The sequence below is a fragment of the Microcebus murinus genome, chromosome 15, assembly GCF_040939455.1.
Source record: "Microcebus murinus isolate Inina chromosome 15, M.murinus_Inina_mat1.0, whole genome shotgun sequence".
Taxonomy (NCBI): domain Eukaryota; kingdom Metazoa; phylum Chordata; class Mammalia; order Primates; family Cheirogaleidae; genus Microcebus; species Microcebus murinus.
The window spans coordinates 5,324,041-5,345,037 of record NC_134118.1 but is presented as its reverse complement, the minus strand read 5'-3'; the positions used below and the strand labels follow the sequence as shown (position 1 = coordinate 5,345,037).

At 46.3% G+C, this 20,997-nt stretch overlaps 1 protein-coding gene across 2 annotated transcripts in view; it reads left to right on the top strand.

The window, feature by feature from the left end:
* The window catches only part of LYRM4 (LYR motif containing 4), a 154,076-nt gene extending 134,807 nt beyond the window's left edge, over positions 1–19,269 (top strand). For both annotated transcript variants that reach the window (XM_012737721.3, XM_012737720.3), the window contains one exon: positions 18,886–19,269. In XM_012737721.3, the coding sequence (XP_012593175.1) occupies positions 18,886–18,954 (69 nt within the window). In that variant the 3' untranslated portion in view covers positions 18,955–19,269. The remainder of the gene's footprint in view (positions 1–18,885) is intronic.
* The last annotated feature ends 1,728 nt before the right edge of the window (positions 19,270–20,997 follow it).

Below are 20,997 nucleotides of genomic sequence, written 5' to 3'. Positions count from 1 at the left end.
ACAGGGAAACAGAGTCTCCTCTAGAGTCTCCAAAGGGCCCGTCCTGCCAACACCTTGACTTTAGCCCAGGGAAACCGGTTTTTGACTACTGGCATCCAGATCTGTAAGAGAATAAACTTGCATTGTTTTAAGCCACTCATTTTGCATAACTTTTAGCAACAGCAATAGGAAGGTAATCCCCAAGGTAATCCTTTGGAGAAAACAACGCTGGCTCTGGGCAGCCTGCAGGCCCAATGCCACTGTCTCCTATGTCCCCAGTCCCTGGTGAGCAATGGAGTGGACACAGTACTGTGATCACACCACACCTAGAAGCATGGCTGTGAATGGGCTGATCGTGGCTGCCCTCAGAGACAGCACTCACATGGAGGTCATCTCTACAAGTGACCAAGAGAAGTCTTTTGTGGGGAAGGAGGGGTTTGAGCAAGTGCGTACGTGAGCAGCACCCAGAACCTTTGGGAGGCAAAGCCAAGCCTCTGCAGGGTGTTGTGGGCACCAGCACAGGCTGCGAGAGAGAATCCCAGGCCCCATCTCTGGCAGTAGCATCTACTCCCACCGTGGTGCTGGGGTGTCACCTTGTCATGCAGGTGAGATGAGGCCTCACTCAAAGGATGTAAGCAAAAGCAAGGCAGATGAACTTGGTCATCCCCCACGTGGTGGTTCACATCCAGTCTCATGTGAGAATGCCAGAAGTGTAGACAAAGGGAAGAAAACAAAAGAGAATAGTAAGAGGACTCAGAAGACATGTTCACAAAATGGTTGTGAGGAAAGAGGCTGCATCTCCAAATCCACTTATTAGTGACTGTCAGTTTGTTAAAAGTGACCCCTGAAATCTTCAGATATGATTTCTTGCCCTGAAAAGGAAAAAGTTAAAAGTGGCTCTTTTTTATCTATCAGCCAGGCAGGCAGCCTTGTCACTGTGACTTTCCTCAGAGGGATGTGCTCAGCCCCGATCAAGCCTGGCAGCTTAATTTAGCCCTGAGTGATTGGTGAGCTAAGGATGCAACTCGTGGCTGTGAGGCCACAGGGTGTCCTTATTTTGCAACTGCATGAGACACCTTGGCCTTGTCAACTGAGAGCAGAGGTAGGAATCGCAATAGGGTCCCAGCCTCCAGGATGTAAATGTGAACACTGTGGTCCTCTGCACATTGAATGGTTCTATAAAATAGTTCTGTGCAGACAGCGAGAAACCTAAATTTCCACTTAAATGTTATTGTGAGAGGAGCCATGGTCATTTAATAGAAGGATCAACAACTTTAAGACAACATTTCCCATTGCATGCCCAGAATTTTCCTCACCCAGGGGTTGATTAGTCTTCCACCAAAAAAATTTCAAAGAACAGGGTAAAGTCAGTTTCCTGCCTTTGATATTGTCCTACAATTCAGAAGATGTTACCATTGAAAGAGACAGGGTGAAAGGTACATGGGACTTTTCTGTACTACTTTTTATAACTTCTTATGAATGTATATTTATTTCAAAATTAAAAGCAAAGGTCAAAATGGTAAATTTTAATATAACAATGTATATTTTACCACAGTTTTTTAAAAATCCACTAGAAATAAAGAGGATAAAACGATGATATAGACCAGCACTATCCATTAGAAGTATAATGCAACCTATTTTTGCAAGCCACATGTGTAATTTTATTTTTTTATTTTTTGAGACAGAGTCTCACTTTGTTGCCCAGGCTAGAGTGAGTCGTGGCGTCAGCCTAGCTCACAGCAACCTCAAACTCCTAGGCTCAAGCAATCCTGCTGCCGCAGCCTCCTGAGTAGCTGGGACTACAGGCATGTGCCACCATGCCCGGCTAATTTTTTCTATATATATTAGTTGGCCAATTAATTTCTTTCTATTTATATTATAGAGACAGGATCTCGCTCTTGCTCAGGTTGGTTTCGAACTTCTGAACTCCAGCCTCCCAGAGAGCTAGGATTACAGGCGTGAGCCACCACGCCCGGCCTCACATGTGTAATTTTAAATGGTCTAGTAGCTACATTTTAAAAAATAAAAAGGAACAAGCAAAATGAATTCTAATAATATTTTTTCTATAACCTATTGTATCTATAATATTGTTGTTTCAATATGTAGTCAATGCAAAAAATACTAATAAGATATTTTGCATTGTTTTTCTTCTTACTAAGTGTTTGAAATGCAGTGTTTACTTTATGCTTACAGAACATCTAGTTTGGACCAGCCATATTTCAAGTGCTAAATAGCCACGTGTCCAATAGAACAACATAAGTATAGACAGTATCGGGGCTATAATTGCAAAATCTTTAACTTTTTTAACCTGTATTTTTTAGCATCTTTGTTGAGATTCACATACTATAAAATTCATTAAAAGTGTATTATTCAGTGGTTTTTAATATATTCAGGTTGTGCAGTCATTACCACAGTGAATTTTAAAACATTGTCAGCACTTCAGAAAGAAACTCTATCTCCACTTGTAGTCACTCCATATTCTTTCCCACCCCACAGTCCACCTTCTGTGTCTGTGGAACAGGATCATACAATACGTGACTTCTTGTGTCTCACTTCTTTCACTTAGCATGTTTTCAAGGTTCATTAATGTTGTAGCATGTATCTGAGCTTCATTATTTTTATGGCTAAATAATATTCTATTGTATTAATATACCACATTGTGTTTTTCCATTCATCAGTTAATGTATATCTGGGTTGTTTCCACTTCTTGGCTACTGTGTTTTGTGTGGATTCATGTTGCTGTGAACATTCTTGTACACCTTTCTGTATGAACATATATTTTCATTTTCTTGGGTATAATTGCTGCACAGAATTATTCTTGCACTGCACTTTGGTTATTTTTCCATACGTTTCCTTTGGCCATATCTGTCTGTTGTTTGCATTCTTCAGATACCTAAGCATTTGTAGCGGCTGCACTGCTGATATCCCTGTGGCCTTGGAGGGTTTGTTTTCATTCCCCTGAACATTATAATCAGTCGGTGTTGGTGGCTGGTTCTGCCTGGATAGCCACCCAAGGGCTAAGGCTGCAAAGGGCTTTTGTCACTTTCTTCTAAAGGAGAGGAAGCCTTGTGTTCCCACAGCTGCTAGTGAGCCATTGTTTTGGATCAGAAGAGTTTGGGATATTCCCATCAAAATATGATGGAAATAATCTTGATATCTAAAGGGCTCAAGTTTGTGGTAAATTCTGCAGCTTTCTTTAACAGCATTCCAGAGCTAAGTGACAGGAACACATTAATCAAGAACCTGTAGGCCGGGCGCGGTGGCTCACGCCTGTAATCCTAGCTCTTGGGAGGCCGAGGCGGGTGGATTGCTCAAGGTCAGGAGTTCAAAACCAGCCTGAGCAAGAGCGAGACCCCGTCTCTACTATAAATAGAAAGAAATTAATTGGCCAACTGATATATATATAAAAAAAAAAAATTAGCCGGGCATGGTGGCGCATGCCTGTATTCCCAGCTACTCGGGAGGCTGAGGCAGAAGGATCGCTCGAGCCCAGGAGTTTGAGGTTGCTGTGAGCTAGGCTGACGCCACGGCACTCACTCTAGCCTGGACAACAAAGCGAGACTCTGTCTCAAAAAAAAAAAAAAAAAAAGAACCTGTGAGTACAGAAAAGACAAAAGGTGACATCTTTGTAATCGACGCTGAAAGAGGGTCTTGTCCCACCAGTGGGCAGTGCCCTCAGAGTTGGATCCAGTGTCAGGGTCCCTCAGTCTTGATCCAGGGAAATGGATCATCTGCCTTGTTTGAACCAAAAACCACATCAGAAATTGCTCCAAAGGAAAGGTGCTTATGGCAGGGTAAGCTTGGGATTCAGGGGCCAGAATGAAAACCCAGAGCACAGCTTTTATCACTGAGCTCATCATCAAAGCCTTTGCACTCAGATGTCGAGTATGACTCGACACGGTTAGCAAAAATTATAGAGATTAAAATTACTCTTTGAATGTATCAATAATTTGAAATATTAAAAAAATCCAAATAAATAAGTTAGTATGAAAAGAAACTCCAGTTTTTTATTCTACTGCTGCGCTTTGTAAAATCTGGGGTATTTAAAAAATTAAATCCCAAGTAGAATAAAGGAATCAAGAAAAAAGCAAGTGAGTGCAAAGGATTAAGTTTACTTTTCCTAAAAAACAGCTGAGTCCTTCAGATGTCACAGTCTCCTAGTTCATATCAGTATCATTAGAACATCTTGTCCCTAAATAGCGTGAAGAAGGCTCCTGGGGGGTAGGGGGGCATCCCTTCCTCTACCAGGCTCGGCTTTTGGCCAGTGACCACTCCATGTGGTGACCACTCCAGGGTGCTTGCTCCTCTTCTGCCCGGGCTTGCACTGAGACCTTAGACAAGCACCTCCCTCTCTTGGAATTCATTCCTTTGTTCAGCAGAGAGTGATTGAGACACCATGCTAGGCACTAGGGATAGCCTGGAGTCCCTGTGCTTGGGGAGCTGACAAGCTGGTGGGGGGAGGTGTCTGCTCACAGCCTGGGTCATGTGACCTGGCTGTCTGTCCCAAGGTTCCATGTTAGGGCAACCAAAGCAAGTGATTGGCTAGACCCAGTTGCTTGGAAGGGGAGAAGAGCTGGTGGAGGGCCTGGGGCTCAGCCAGGGAATGAGGATGCCATAGGAGTCAGCCGTAGAAACCACTAGGGCTTTTCTGCATCATGGTCTGGCGTGGTGAGAGTGTGTATCTGAGAGAGCTGACTCCAGTGACTGGGCAGGGTGCAGGGAGGTGGATGGAGCAAGGCCCTTTCTCCTTACATGGCCACACCAACTATGTCAGCAAGGCCACGAAAGATACTCACAGGCCTTGTGCGAGGAAAGCCGGCAACCCAGGCACTTTTGAGAATACAGCTTCATTAGGAGATTAGAAGGTTTCTGCACTGCTGGGTGCTAGGGACATGGAATGAGCACAGCCTCCGACCTCAAGGAGCTTATGGTCTCGTGTCAGAGACAAAGACATATACCACACAAAGTATAGTGACAGCACGCGGTGGCTGGTGCTGGGGCAGACATAGTGTAGATGGTCATGAGCCATGGAACAGTTTTCCAAAGCACGGTCTGTGGCTTTGTCCCAGATCTATAATTCATACTATCCGGTAAATCTGGTACTCACTGCAGCCTGAGACGCTCTGGCAGGGGGAGGCTGTGTGACCACTGTGGGGAGCCAGACAGGAGACTTCCCAGTTGGAGGGCCAGCCCTGCAGAGTGAGCCAGCGCGCTGCTTATTCATGGTTAAATGGCTGCCTACGTGCAGTTGTGTGACTAAAGTGTATCGCATCTCCCCAAGTTGAGATGATTATCTCTGGGTGGTCCCACCTATGAAGGACATATATTTCTGAAGTAACACTTTTAGCCTAGTCAAAAGCATAGGTAAAGAGGGGAAAAGGAGGAGAAAAGGAAGGAGAAGAGGCAAAGGGACACACACCATGAACTCATCAAAGTTATCTTTTAGGGAAAAAAATCTTTTCTCCGAATTTTTTTATAAATGAGAAAATTAACTTTATCGCAGAATTGTCACTGTTTTTAGCAGAGCTACTAGTAGAAAATGAGACTGAGACTAGAGCTACTGATAGGATGTTTAGCATTTACCATTGCGAAGACCATATAGAAACATGGGGAAACATGTGGTATCAGAATTATAGATTAGTAACACCAAATGGTATATGCATGTGATAGCAAGCAATGAGTTTTAGCTGGTCGCATGTAAACATGGCAAAATTAGTATGCAAAAATTAAACTAATTTGGGGTGATGGGATTATGTTGATTTTTTAGATTTCTTCTTATAAATTCAGACTAACCTCCAAAATATAAAATAAAATAAAATTTCTTTTTAATGTAATTTTTAAAACTACACTATATTCACAGAATTAAGTGAAATTAAGTGGTATTTAGTATAAAGACTATAAAGGATTCAGAGTTTTTTTATTTCAATAGATTTAGGGGGTACAAGTGGTTTTTTGATACATGGATTAATTGCATAGTGTTAAAGTCAGGGCTTTTAGTGTACCCATCACTAAAATAGTATACATGGTACCAAATAGGTAATTTTTGATCCTTCCCTCCTATCCACCCCCTTTCTGAGTCTCCAAAGTCTATTATACCACTCTGTATGACTATGTATACCCATCAGTTAGCTCCCACTTATAAGTGAGTACATGCAGTATTTGTTTTTTCTGCTTCTGAGATACTACACTTAGGATAATGGCCTCTAGTTCCATCCATGTTGCTACAAAAGACATTATTTCATTTTTTTCAGGCTGAGTAGGATGCCATGGTATAAATATACCACATTTTCTTTAGCCATTCACCAGTTGATGAGCACTTAGGTTGATTCCATCTCTTTGCAATTATTAATTGTGCTGCGATAAACATACAAGTTCATGTGTCTTTTAGATATAATGACTTCTTTTCCTTTGGTTAGATACCCAGTAGTGGAATTACTGGATGATATGGTAGGTCTACTTTTAGTTCTTTGAGGAATCTCCATATTGTTTTCCATAGAAGTTGTACTAATTTACATTCCTACCAACAGTGTATAAACATTCCCTTTTTACCATATCTATGCCAACATCTGTTATTTTGGGGCTTTTTAATAATGGTCATTTTGACCTGATTAAGGTGGTATCTCAATGTGGCTTTAATTTGCATTTCCCTGACAATTTGTGTTGTTGAGCATTTTTTCATATGTTTGTTGGCCATTTGTATATCTTCTTTTGAAAAATGTCTCCATATCTTTTGCCCATTTTTTGATGGGTTTATTTCTTTTTTTCTGGCTGATTTGTTTGAGTTCCTTTTAGATTCTGGATATTAGTCCTTTGTCAGATGTGTAGTTTGTGAATATTTTCTCCTGTTCTGTGGGTTGTCTGTTTACCCTACTGGTTATTTCTTTTGCTGTGCAGAAACTTTTTAGCTTATAATTAAGTCCCATTTATTTATTTTTTGTTGTTGTTGTATTTGCTTTTAGGGTCTTAGCAATAATTTCTTTGCCTAGGCCAATGTCCAGAACAATTTTTCCTCCAATTGCCCATGCTCCCGCACACACCCAGGAAGGACCAGCCTAAGCACTTGCGTCACTCATAGCTAATTATAGCGGGGCCAGATCCTGGCTTACTGCTGTGGTTTTTGTGACCAAAAGCACCAAGTTCAGGGACACACATACGCCAAGCTTCATTCTCTGTGAGTACAGGAGCATGAACTCTGATGGGACATTACCTCTGGCAGTTTGCCTGGGCTCCATTGTCACCATCCCGGGGAAATGCCAGGTTTACTCTGTTGTGACGTTTGGGTCCTGAGCTCTGCCCAGTTCCAAGAAGGTCCTGGTGACTCTTACGGCGGTGCTAACACGCAACACGGTGTGTTTGCTGTTTGAGTGCTTTCATCTCAGGGACCCTGGGTTACACAATGCTTCAACGCCAGCTCTAGGGGACTCCTGCCAGTGGCTGGTGCTGTTTGTGTCTGCTGTCCCCACGTGGCCAGCTCTGCCCTGACCATCAGACATGGGGGAGGGCAGGTGTGTGAGTATGATGGGAGAACAAGTGCCTGCCTCCTGTTTCATAACTGTCTCTGCACCCCAAGCAGGGGTCCAGACCAGCAGACAGAAATCATCCACAGCACCCAGCAGCACTGAAGAACAGGCGCATGTGTGGGAGCAAGAAAGATAGTCTCTTACCTTTATAGCAGGTGATGGCATCTTATGGCAATGCCGTAAGGTGCCAAGACACTTCCCCCCCACCCTGGTTTTGTAGTCCATGGCCCTACCTTTTAGAAAGACTGTACCTGAAGTGTACCCGGTAGGAAAACAGCTACTCTGTTTTTTTCTTTTAGAAAAATATTCACCCATTAGGATAAAAAAAAAATCTAGTACTAGTAAGTGCTCAGCTGAATCCCCTTAGTTGAGCACTTCTTCTTGTTCAGGGGTGCCAATCAGAAGCAAGGGAGCAATGACATGCCCAGACCACCCCGCCCCCATGACCTCCCTAGTAAGAAATGCCACAGGTGGGGCCTGGGCCACACATGTCCTAAAAAGCAGACCCTGTGGTTCCGGTGCCCAAACCTCATTAGGAACCTCTGCCTTAACATGTGTATCCATTCAGAAAGGACTTGCTCCTGCAGGGGAAACAAAAGGCTTGTTGGAATGGGAACTGCTACTGGCTGCCCACAACTTCGGACTCTCTGAGATCCATTAAAATGGTTTCATTTCCTTTACTATTATTGCCTGGAATGCAAAAGAAAGAGGCCAGCACGCAGTGGGCTTATTTTTTTTTAACGGCACATGAGACATCCAGAAAAACAGCAGACTGTCCCAGAACCCTGAGAACCATGGGTAAGAGTTAGAGGAACCATGTAATTCATTGTTCAAACCAGGACACGTGGGGAGTGAGAGGGCCCTGTTAGTAATCACCCAGGACGATACGCATAGACCGGACGCGTGGTCCTGATGGCAAGGGTACACACTCTGGCACCTGGTTTCTCACTGGTCCCTCCAAGCAAGGATGAAGCACATTAATTATTAACTGTGGCAGGGGATGGAGGGAAGGGATATGACTCTGCTCTTCACTCTGCCAGCAACAACATAGGAAATAAGAGGCCAACTCCCACCACCTCCCTCCACATTGAGAATATCCAGTATCTAAAATTCAGGATTTGGCGATGGAGTATATATGGGGAGAAAGGGCACAAAAAGATTCATCTCTGTCTTCTTTGAAACTGCCTTCTTCCTCTGTTAGTGGATTTAACTGGTGACTGAATTTTCAGAGCTACAGTTCAATTCCTTGAGGCAGTCTTCTGTTGCATCAAATGTTGGAAAAATTAAAACTAGTAATGTTATGCTATTATATGTAAATATTTTGGAAATACAGCTACTGGATTCTAGAAAGAAAAAAGATCGTGTGGACTGAGAGCTATTTTTAGAGGAACATGATGTGATCCGTATTCATAAGTTTGGGTTTTATAATACCTCTTATTGCTACACAGAAAAGACTGAAAAAATTATATATAAATTCATTCATCCCCATTTCAGTTTGCTGCTTTAAAAAAGTAGTAGGAAGTATATGAAGCATAATAAAAATGGGCTATTTGACAAATAAGCTTTTATAGCTGGTGACTGGACTATGACAAGGCTGTGGTAGTGACTCTTCATGCTGGGATCCCACCAGAAAGAACTGCTGCATGAATTGGAGACAGCATGAAAGGCTGTCTGGCCTTGTCGTAAGCCAAGGAGGGACACGGATATGCTCACTTCTGTGGAGTAGGTGAACAGGAGCAGGTGGTAGCTGGGCCCGGGCCATCTGACAGGAGGCCAAAAACTGAAATTCTGCTATCAAAGATGTATTTGTATTGTATTGGTGGCTCAAAGGTTGGGGGTTTTTGTTTTGGGTTTTAGGGGTGGTTTTATTTTGTTTTGTTTTCCTTTCAAAGCTCCTGTCAAGTGTAGCTCTCTTAAGAAAGTACAATATCTTAAAAGTATGCTTCTGGAACTAGGTGAATCAGAAGGTACTCAAAGGCACAGATAAATACAGTGCATCTTCTTGGAGCATCAGTGTTATTTGTCAACTTAGGGAAAACTTTTTTGGGGGGGAGACAGTCTCACTATGTTGCTCAGGCTGGAGTGTAGTATCTGTTCACAGGCATAGTTATAGCACACTACATCCTCAAACTCCTGGGCTCAAGCATTCCTCCCATCTCAGCCTCTTGAGTAGCTGGGACTACATGCATGTTCCACTGTGCTTAGTGAGGAAAACATTTTTATACTAAAATAAGCACAAATATGTTATAGAACAGAATATACCACTTATATGGAGATCAATAGCAGACTTCAAAGAAATGTTCTAGTTACAGCAGCCCTTTAACACTAAGCCCCAAATCCCCAGGAGTATGACTTTGTGTATTAACTACTTCTGCATAACAGCGTCTGGTTTGTTACTCTTCTATTCTGTAAATTTCCCTCTCCTTGGGCCAGTGCCATACTATTTTAATTATATCTCAAAAATACTTTAAGATTTTCCTTTTCACAATTTTCTTTCTTGACTTTTTATTCAAATAAACCTTAAAGTCATTTTGTCAAGTATTTTTTTAAATCCTATTGAGATTTTTATTATCATTGTGTTAAATATAAATTAACTTGCAAAAATCAGAATTTTTATATGATTCTATCTTTTCATGAACATAGTATAGCTCTCATTTCATTAAAATTTGTTTTATAAGATATTTCTAAGTTTTCTAGTTTCTTCCTAAAGATCACACATTTCTCACTAAGGTTAAGTCTATGTGTGTTCTTTGTTGCTACTACTATGGCTATTGTCTTTTCCCATTATGTTTTCAGTGTGATTCGCTGGGATGCTGGCTTCTGACAGGTGAAATGGAAGAGCATGCCCAGCAGAGCAAGTACACGCCTTCCAAAAATGGAAATGAAAGCAAAGCAGGGCAGATAGAGTTTGCCTATAAAAGGCTATAAATTGATGATAATAATGATACCTTCCTCATAAAGTTATTATGAGGTTAAAAGAAATACTTAAATTAATTAAACACTTAGAATAGTGCCTGGTACAAGGTAAATGCTTATTAAATGTCACAGTTAATTTCATCAGCATCATCATTATTTTTTACTAGTGATAGCATTTTCATCATTAATAGTAATAGTACCATCATGATACCAGAGGCAAGATTTAGCACTGTCCCCAGTGAGTCCCCAGCCTCTGAGAGGAAAGAGAGCAATGAGAGTCCACCCTTTGGCTTCACCAGCAAAGCCAGATGTCCATGTCTCTCTCGTAACTTTCCAGTGCCCGGCCACCTCCTTCTCACACCAGATTGCCCTGACCAGCTCAAAGCATCATGGGCCCTACCTGGGCAGGAAGCCTTGCCCCTGCAGCAAATGCAAGGAAAGAACTGACTCAGCAGTCAGTCCCCATATCGAGCCCAAAAAGCTCACATTCAAAACCAGGTGTTGGGCTCAGGCTTTGCTGATGCCATCTCAACACAGTGGGGATTCAGTTATTACAGATCATAGGCAATTACAGCTAGAGGGTGACGGGCCCTTGAGATCATTGAGGTCGAGGTCTGGGACCCCATGATATCCATCTTGAAAGAGGCCATGCACAATGCTGCACACATAAGTAACATTTGATGGGCCCTTGCCATGTGCCTAACACTGTGCTTGTTTAATCCTCCCAACAGCATTGAGACATTTCATGTATTTGAGTCCTAGGAAGCAGCTAGGGTGGTTGGTAAATCTTCTTCATGTTTGGCATCTCATTTCATTCTCATAGCAGCCCTGTGACATAGACAGGACGTGGCAGAGGCAGGATTAGGAGCCCAGCCCCAGTCTGGGTCCATTCCTCGCTCCAGCCTCCCCACCACCCATTGCCCTGGTGACTGAGCCCAGCCCCTGGGACCCTCAATCAGATGGAGATGTGTTGCGTAGGTGACTGTGCATTGCTTCAGAGGAGCAGGCAGTGAAGACCTGATGCACGGTACCCAATTATATTTTCTTTGATCCTGCTTCCTCCTCCCCAACAGGTTATTTGTCTAATGAGTCTCAGAGCTCATAAGTGTTTCTGGGCCACCTAGTCATCCCATCTACTTTCAGTTGAGTAATCTGTGTATTTTTCTAATAGACTCTAATGCCAGCTCCTAAACTTTATAGAATAAAAGTGTGATCAGCTTTAATGACCAATTTATGCGCAGCGATAGTCTGATGTGGCTGCATAAGTCAATTTGGGATTCTGGAGGGACCGTAAATTGAAGCTGTTAATTGCACTTGCTCACTCCCATTGACCAGACCCTTTCACCTGCAGTGCGGGAGCAGCACGCTCTGTCATTAGCACAGCAGCATCGATCCTGGCCGGCCTCCTGTTGTGTGCTGACACATTTTATAGCCCAAATAAATGCAACAGAACTGTTACACAAACATTTATTGCCTCAACTCTATGGCCCTTGTTGAGATAACTTTTTAATATTTCCTCTCTGTGTGCACTGAATATTTCCCTTACCTCTTCTGTAACTGCTCTGAGTTAATCCCTTACAGCCCTGGATTATGGCCTCAGCCCTCTGCTGGGCCAAATTTAAATCATTTGATGTTGCTCAAAAGTCAGTGAACAATCTTGTTGCAGTAAATGGTTCTATCACTACTTTTATTGACTCACCTTCATCAGTTTCATATTTCCACCAGTAGGCACAACCAAAACACTGTGTAATCACTTCCTGATCTGGGTTGTAGAGTCAGTGGGCATAAAGCCTTGTAACCATGGGGTACAAGACACTGATATTTTTCGTTACCAAGTACTTGCTGAGCACCTTGTGTGTGCCTGGCCCCATCCTAAACTACGCTGTGAAGGAGCTAAGTCATCTAACATGGTCTCCTCCTCTCTCGGCCTCCCCTGTCACTGACACTCTTTTAGGGGACCTGAGACAGGCTCACTTACAGTGCAGGGGCCACCTGGGTGTCATGTAGGTGGCCCCAACACGTGCAGTGGGTACCCCAGGAGGGAGAAGTTGGAAGACCTGAAGTATGATGGCACGGAGGGTGGGCAGGCAGCAGAGGGAGGACTGTGCACATCAAAGGGTCCCAGACAGAGAGGAAGATGAGCATCTTCATGTTCTCCTGACACCATTAACATTATTAAGCTCTGATTCATACTTCTCAAAGTAGAGTGTAATTTGCTTTGTTTTGATTTCGAGTTTCCTAAAACTTGGCTCTTCAGATTGTCCCCTAGTTCTTCATTCTGTGGATTTCCTCTGGAGCCTTTTACACGGGGCTGATGGGGACTAGATCACTCCACCTCACAGCCTCTCCCCCACGGGTTCCATCCTCTAGATTGGAGGACTTTGAGAAACAGATACGATGCTGACTGTCATAATGGGGGCTTTTCTTAGGAACACAGCAGAGAGCCACGTGACAGGAAGGTCCTGTGTTCTGGTTCTAGCCAGTGCGTAGAGGATGTGGCCTATAGCACACACAGCATTCGTATGGGGAGTTCTGTGGGAGAAACACGTTTGCTCTGTGGCATGATAAACGTGCTGCTGAAGCCTTCAAACAGGCCACCTAGGGGGAGTGCCAGTTGGACAAACAACTCTTCTAGAAAAGAGTTTTGCAAGATCCATCAGAAACCATGAAAATATTCATATTTATGTACCCAACGATTCCGCTTCTAGAAACATTTTTCCCATTTATTTTTATATGTATATATTCATGGAGGACGAGTGCAATGTAGCCACACTGCCTTGCGGTGAAGTCAGGGGCTTCAGTGCATATGTCACCAAATAGAAAGGTTTCTCTTTTTTTTTGAGACAGAGTCTCACTTTGTTGCCCAGGCTAGAGTGAGTGCCGTGGCATCAGCCTAGCTCACAGCAACCTCGATCTCCTGGGCTCAAGCGATCCTCCTGCCTCAGCCTCCTGAGTAGCTGGGACTACAGGCATGTGCCACCATGCCTGGCTAATTTTTTTTTTGTATATATAATTTTAGTTGGTCAATTAATTTCTTTCTCTTTTTAGTAGAGACGGGGTCTCCACTCAGGGTGGTTTCGAACTCCTGACCTTGAGCAATCCACCCGCCTCGGCCTCCCAGAGTGCTAGGATTACAGGCGTGAGCCACCACATAAATGGAAACTTTTTATCAGGAAAAAAGTCAGAGAGGAGGAGAGACGAACACGAATTGAGGTAGATAATTGCCCTAGGATTTGGAATGTGCTAGCAAAGAGGGCGGCACACAGGACTGTAGGAATCTAGAAGACAGGAGGGAGTCAGGGAAGACTTCTCAGAGGAGATGGCCTTGGGATGGGAGGTCAGCGCCCGAGGCTGGAGCTGGGGGAGGGAGAAGCACACTCCAGAGAGAGGGAAGGGCACCTGCCAAGGCGGTGGGCGTGCGCTCCTGGTGTGTTTGGACTTCGAGACTGTCAAGGACAGAAATGGGCTGGGCATGGACGCAGAAGTGTAGAGGTCAGGGGTAAAGGCAGAGAAGAGTTGGGCTATGGCCAGAACACAGATGTGGAACTCACTCTGGGGGAAATGGAGATCCCTTAAAACGTTAAAAATAGAGGACTGACTGACTCTGATCTGTGGTTAAAAAAGATCATCTTATCTCAGTGTCAAGGCAAATGGAAGAGTGGAAAAGCTGTAGCCAGGGGACCCAGTTAAGGGCTCAGTGAGAGTGTTAGTGAGAGATGATTCCGGCTTAAACGGAGGAGGTGACAGAAGGTATAGAGGCCAGGAGGGCCAGGGAAATAGGGGGATGCCGTGCAGGCGGTGGGGTTGAACCATCGCAAGATCAAGGCTGACGTGTTTAGATGCTCTAAGAATCTCTGCCCTCGTTTTTGTGGGGAGGCCTGGAAGCCCAGAGAAGTCAATCTGTGCAGGACCTGAAACCCAGATCTTCTGATCTCTGTCCAGTACTTTTTCCAAAATGCTGCTTTTCTATCTACACTTTCCCAACCAATGCTGATTTCTTTATAACACAAATTATACATCAGAGTAGTACAGTTGCAGTTATTGCAAAAACTGTGAGCCTGGCCGGGCGCGGTGGCTCACGCCTGTAATCCTAGCTCTCTGGGAGGCCGAGGCGGGCGGATCGTTTGAGTTCAGGAGTTCGAAACCAACCTGAGCAAGAGCGAGACCCCGTCTCTACTATAAATAGAAAGAAATTAATTGGTCAACTAATATATATACAAAAAAATTAGCTGGGCATGGTGGCACATGCCTGTAGTCCCAGCTACTCAGGAGGCTGAGGCAGAAGGATCGCTTGAGCCCAGGAGTTTGAGGTTGCTGTGAGCTAGGCTGACGCCACGGCACTCACTCTAGCCTGGGCAACAAAGTGAGACTCTGTCTCAAAAAAAAAAAACAAAAAAAAAAAAACTGTGAGCCTGGGCCGGGCGCGGTGGCTCACGCCTGTAATCCTAACACTCTGGGAGGCCGAGGTGGGCGGATTGCTCAAGGTCAGGAGTTCAAAACCAGCCTGAGCGAGACCCCGTCTCTACCATAAAAATAGAAAGAAATTAATTGGCCAACTAATATATATAATATAAAAATCAGCCAGGCATGGTGGCTCGTGCCTGTAGTCCCAGCTACTCGGGAGGCTGAGGCAGGAGGATCGCTTGAGCCCAGGAGTTTGAGGTTGCTATGAGCTAGGCTGACGCCACGGCACTCACTCTAGCCTAGGCAAGAAAGCGAGACTCTGTATCCAAAAAAAAAAAAAAAAAACTGTGAGCCTATGCTATCTAAATTTGATAAAACCACTTGAGATCATTGTGGCCTCCCCAGTATCCATCTCTCTTTTTCCTTACTGGGGCCAATGTGTGCGTCTGTGTCAACCCGCCTTTGCAGCAGAGAGGCCAGCGAGGTTTCCGCTGGGATCTTGGGCAGAGCATCTGGGAAAGTCCTTTAAAGGGGGCTGCCCCCGCTCGAGGGGACTCCACTGTCCCCCTCCACTTTGTCTCCTTTCTGCCTGGAATATAACTAGATGGCTGGAACCTCAGCAGCCATCTATCACTGTGATAGAAAATTCACTGTGAGGGAAATTTGATATGGGAGCTACACATTAAGGGTGGGGGGCAGAAAGGAGGTGTGTGGGTTCTTGATGAGCCACCATGGAGCTACCATACCAGCCCTGGACACCTTATTGCCAACTTTCTTTTATGTGAGAGAAAAATAAACCTCTGTCTTTTTAAAGCCACTGCTATTTGGGTTTCTTGTTACAACTAAACCAACTCCTAACTGACTTAAATGCATAATGTGCATTTTACTTTTTATTTGTATAACACAATGTGAATTTTAACGAGAGATCATATGAATAAGAAAAAAAGGTCAGTGCAGAGAAGGAGGTGATCTATGTCCTGTGATAAGTAGAAACAAGGTCCTTATCATCTGGGGAGGTGCCATGAACAGATAACACTGATGTTACCAAAGTTTAAAGAAACTATGCTGCCGGGAGTTTGTGACTCCCCCAACAAATCGGGTCCTGCGGGCAGGAATCACATCTGAAAGCCTCACCCGTTCACAGTGCCTGGGACAGGAGGAGGTACTCACCGCTTGTCTGCCGGATAGTGCGGGCTGTCCTTCCAGGCCTCCTCCAGCATTTGCTGGGTCTTTCAGTCAACAAACACCTTCGGTGTGTGCCGCAGATGACTGGCCTTTCACTTGTAAGGAAGAGCCAGCCCTGCCCTGCGGTTCATCTTTGCTGCAGAGCCGCTCACTCTCAGTGCCTTGGGCTCAGATTCCCTCTCTCGCTCACTCCTCATGGGTGACTGCCATCTCCCAGGACTTTGAGGGGCTCCCAGAGCAGTGGGAGGGATGGAAAAGGGAAGACAGACATGAACTTGAGCTTGTAAGCTCACACAGGCCACAGGCACAGAACACACAGATGGTCTGGAGGGACTACAGGGAGGGGGCAGGCCTTGCTAATTTGCTGCCTGGACTGCTGGCCTGGGGGCGCTGATGGTTGGAAGGAAGAGAGCAGCCCTTTCAGGAAGGGGCAGGAAGCCAGTCACACCTCCGGTTGCTGCAGCGAATTTGTGCTCCCCTCCATGTCTGCAATGGCAGTCCCTTGGCTAGATTGCCACCGCCTGCCCCAAGGATTCTCACACTACGTGGGCACCACAATGGCTCAGGGACCTCATACATCTTCTCTTGACATCTGCCAACTTTGTTGAAGGCCCAAAGACTGCTGGCACAGGAAGGGACCATAAAGATTACCTAGTAGTGTCTAGACCTCTCATTTTATAGACGAGGACACCGAGACCAGAGGGAGGATGTGGAGAGTTTCACACAGCCGGTGGCAGGGCCAGGACTGCAGCCTAGGTCTGCCAGTTCCCAGCCCAGGGTCTTCCCGGGGTGCCATTTCCTTCTGGCATATCAGAAGTAGAATACAGGGATCAACGCTGGGCCACTCAGAGGCCACACAGCTGGTGTTAGAGGTGTCCCGGGGGATCCCAGGGCCGTGGATAGTGCCTTTAGTCACAGAAGCTGAGAGTCAGAAGGGGAGCCCATCTGATTCAGCTCTGTCTGGCATATAAACTCTTTCTCCATCCTCACTTCACTCCTTACAGGGACAGAATTTACAGCTTCCCAAGGCAGCCTATTCCTTTTTGAACAAGTCTATTAAATAGTTCTTCCTTATGCCATCTCATAACTTCCACCCACCACCAAAGCCTTGATGATAAACTCAGTCAAGCACTCATGGAACATGTGACTGCAGACACTTCTAAGAAGGGTTCCTGATGCACCCTCCAAGATGAATTAAACATAAAACAAGCTCCTGGGTAACTGAACCACTGGCACTGTTGCATAAGATCATTTGTACTTAACCTAGTTGAACTATAAAGACATCACTGCCAAAATAATGATTTTTTTAAAGGATGATCGGTATTTTCGCCTTTCTTCTCTGAATGCCATTGGATCGGGGTCCATATGTATGTTGAGGTTAATACATGGCAGTGAAACCATGTGAGAGTCAGTGGGGAGAAAGTCGCCGGCCCTCCTCTTCTCTGTAGCAGGGACGTAGGCCTCAGCTCACCCGGCAGCTGTTTCACGCTGTTGAGGAGAGGCCCCACAAGTCCACATGCTCCTCACCACGGCTGCGGCACCGTCCCGCAGAACCCAGCCCTCACACAGTCCGACCTTGCTACCTGAAGCGTGGTCCGAGGACCAGCCTTGCCTGTGGCTTGCGACAAACGCAGCACCCCAGGTCCGCTAGCCACTTGCATCTGAGTCTCCTCTAGGACGAGGAGGGGAAGGGGAGGCTGAAGGCACAGCAAGGCCCTTCACTTTGACTTTTGTTGTGAATGGTGCTAAAGCGCTCGTTTCCCTTCACCACCACGCGGGTCTTTTAAATTAAGAATTCACAGTTCGGCATACCCCCACGATTACCACTCCCCGCAAATCTCCATGCTCTGCTTTTGCCTTCCTTTCGGATGATTGGGCCGCCTCACCCCTGCCTGCGCTTTCCTCCGCACCACAGGAGCAGTCGTTAGTCCTTAGGTGCCCTCAACACGGGCCTTAGCAATGGCATGGTCCCCCCTGTCCTGTGCCTGCCTTCTGAATACCGTGTGAGGGAGGGAGAGCCACATGAGGGTCTGATTCTGAGTTGTGGCCGCTCTAGGTGGCGGCTCTAGCCTTCAGGAGTTTTCCCTCATTTACTTAAGAGCAGTTATTCTCCCCAGATTACCTATAGATAGGGCCAACCACTATGAAATCCAGATAGATTTTCCGATGCCCAGCCCTTTCTTCTCCAGTTCTACTTGTTCCTGAAAAAGTGTCACTCAGGAAATGCTTTTAGAGAAAAACTGTGCCAGAGACCCTGTGTTCTAGAGAAAAGCCCTGCTATATCCCCAGGTTATGGCTCCAGCCTCCCCCTGGGACAGCAGGAACATGTGGACACTTAACTAACAAGGACACCTGAAAAACAAGAGGGTGGGAAAAACAGGGGGCCGGGTGTGTGAACACAGACTGCTGGCCTCAGCCCAGGGGGAGGAATGTTGTCTGCATCGGCCTTAATGCAGCACCTCTCCTACCCCAGCGTGGACAGACCCATTTCTGCATGTGCTGAAAGCTTTTCCTTATGGAGGAGCCAGTGCTAAAGGAAGGAAGTCCTGCTAGTTGAGGAGGTGCCGTGCACGCATCCGACGGCTCTACCTCCAGCCGCGGCCAGGGAGCCCCAGATCCCAGGCTGCAGCCACCCTGCCTTGCAGAGAGAAGGAGTGTGTGCGGATCTCTGACTTCTCACAGTGAGGGAGGTGGGAATTGGACGGTGCAAGGAACTGGCGAAGGCAAACCTGGTGAGCAGCGTGGCCCCACAGTGCAGATTCCAGAGGGTGCAGCCCTGTGACAGCAGACATTTGTGCTATAAATGTTTGAAACGCTTTCCAACCTTTCTCAGTGAGCTGAGTCCCACAGTTCTTGACCTGTGTGTTTTCTTCACCTTCAGGTCCACATTGGCCAACTATATTCAACTAACAAGCTTATCATTGAGAATCAAGAGAAGCCCAAGACCTAGGAGCCGGGGACCTGCCATCAGCAGCAGCCGGGGACCACCTTCAGCATCGATTCTGTGCTTGGGAGCCTCCAGCTCCGCCTGCCCTCTGGGAGCTGATAGACTGAGTCACATTTCCCTTTCGTTGCAGCCTTGCTGAGCGAGCACGGCCGTCCCCCTCAGTTCAGTGTTAGCGTGAAGAGCGGGCACGCTCAGGACAATGCCGTGTATTGTCGCGCCTCTCTCCACCCACCCCCGTTCTGTAGCTCACACCGCTGTATAGTGTGTTCTCGGACTTTGTGTCTTGCTCCTTGACAATAAATAGGCTTGTCTTCTGAAGGCCCGTCGCAACAACGAAAGCATGTTCATTTCCCGCTGCTGCAGGGCCTGCGGAGGGCTGGGGGCACCCCTGGGAGCATCCAGCCATGAGCCGAGAACACCCTTTGTGAAGGCGAGTGCGAGCACCAGTGGGATTTGGGGGGCGGTGGGGAGCAGTACAGGGATACAGGGTGCAGCCTGCAGCTTATTCCTGGGCCCATTACAATGACACAGGTGACCAGTGTGTGGACACACGCCGAGACCACATCACAGCATGAGCCCCACCTGGGAGCTTGCCGGAAGCGCAGACTCTCAAGCACCTCCCCACACCTAGTGAAGGAGAAGCCACAGTCTGACACCACCCCCAGGTGACTCCACGCAGGCTGGAGTCTGCTGGCGTCTGACTCAGCAGTGGGTGAGGCACAACAGCTTTTCTGTATTTTTAAAGCTCTCCCTGTGTTTGTCATGGTTAGCTAGTTTGGGGACCCTCTGCTCTTTGCGTATGCTACAGGTAATAAAGATATTGTTTAAGTGCTTTTATCCTGGAAACACGTTCATTCCAAATGTAGAAAGAATGTATTAAATAACTTCCCTAACTTCTGAGGCACTTACAAGGGACCCAGACCCTGTCAGAGTGATCTCTTGTTTCCTTTTCTGTACAGCGCTAAGTGGATTCGGTATTTATGTGTTAAGGTTTGGAACAGGCTCATACAAATACTGCAGGTGCTAGAATAGCTGTGGCAGGGTCACGCCACCGCCGAGCTGATCGCCCCTCCCTGCGCCTCACGGCCGGGGCGGGTAGCGGAGCGCCTGGCCTGCCACCGACTCCTCTCGCTGAGCCCGCGCCGGCCGCTCTCAGCTAGCGCGTGCAGATTTGTTGTGACAGTCGTTCAACGCGGATGGTATGTGCAGCCATTCTCTTTGGCAGCACACTTTTTGATTTCAGGATAAAGTCTGTGCACCTGTGAGACTAACGAAGCTCTTAGTAGGTTCTAGAGCTGTTACCTTCCAAACAGTCCACTCTTGGGAGCTGCAGCATTCGAATAGCCATGCAGCAGACAGTGGACGCCGCTGATGTGGAAAGTGTGATCCGTCTCTTCTCCTTCAGCTGGCTGTCACGAGACAGAGCCGGGACAGCCCTGGTATGTGTGGCTCTGGGTCACTTCTGCTCTGCGTCCGTGGACTTTGTGGTCGCTCAGCAACAAAGGCATCCAGCATCCAATGGCGTGGCTGATTCAAACAGCTGCTACTTGAAACCTAAGTCCAGATTTGAACCTCTCCCCTAAAAGTGTCACATTGCTAGTAAAATAACAGTTCCATAGGTGACATCTCCCCAGCCCCAGATTCCAGTCAGAGAGGCAGTCCACCAGCAAACACACTTGCCTGCAGCCTGTCACAGCAGGTGCTTCTGTGCTAATTAAACCACATGAATGGGTTTGAACATGCCCAAAGCCTTCAAAATACAAAGCTAATTTTTGTAACTCAGATAAAACTAACTATGCATCTGGAACCTGTGGAAAGATATAAATCAAAATTCTGTGACAGAAAAAGCCACAAACAGGTCTTGATCCTCCACTACACTGGAGGTGCAGAGACTGGCGGGCAGAGACTCACACTGGGATTCCCCAGTTCAGAGCACCCAGGGCTGACTCCAGATCTTGGAACACAGTGACATTCCCATGGGGACAATCCCTGATGTGTCCACAGTGAGGCATTCCCGATGCTCAACTAGGCCCCACCTAAGGGATG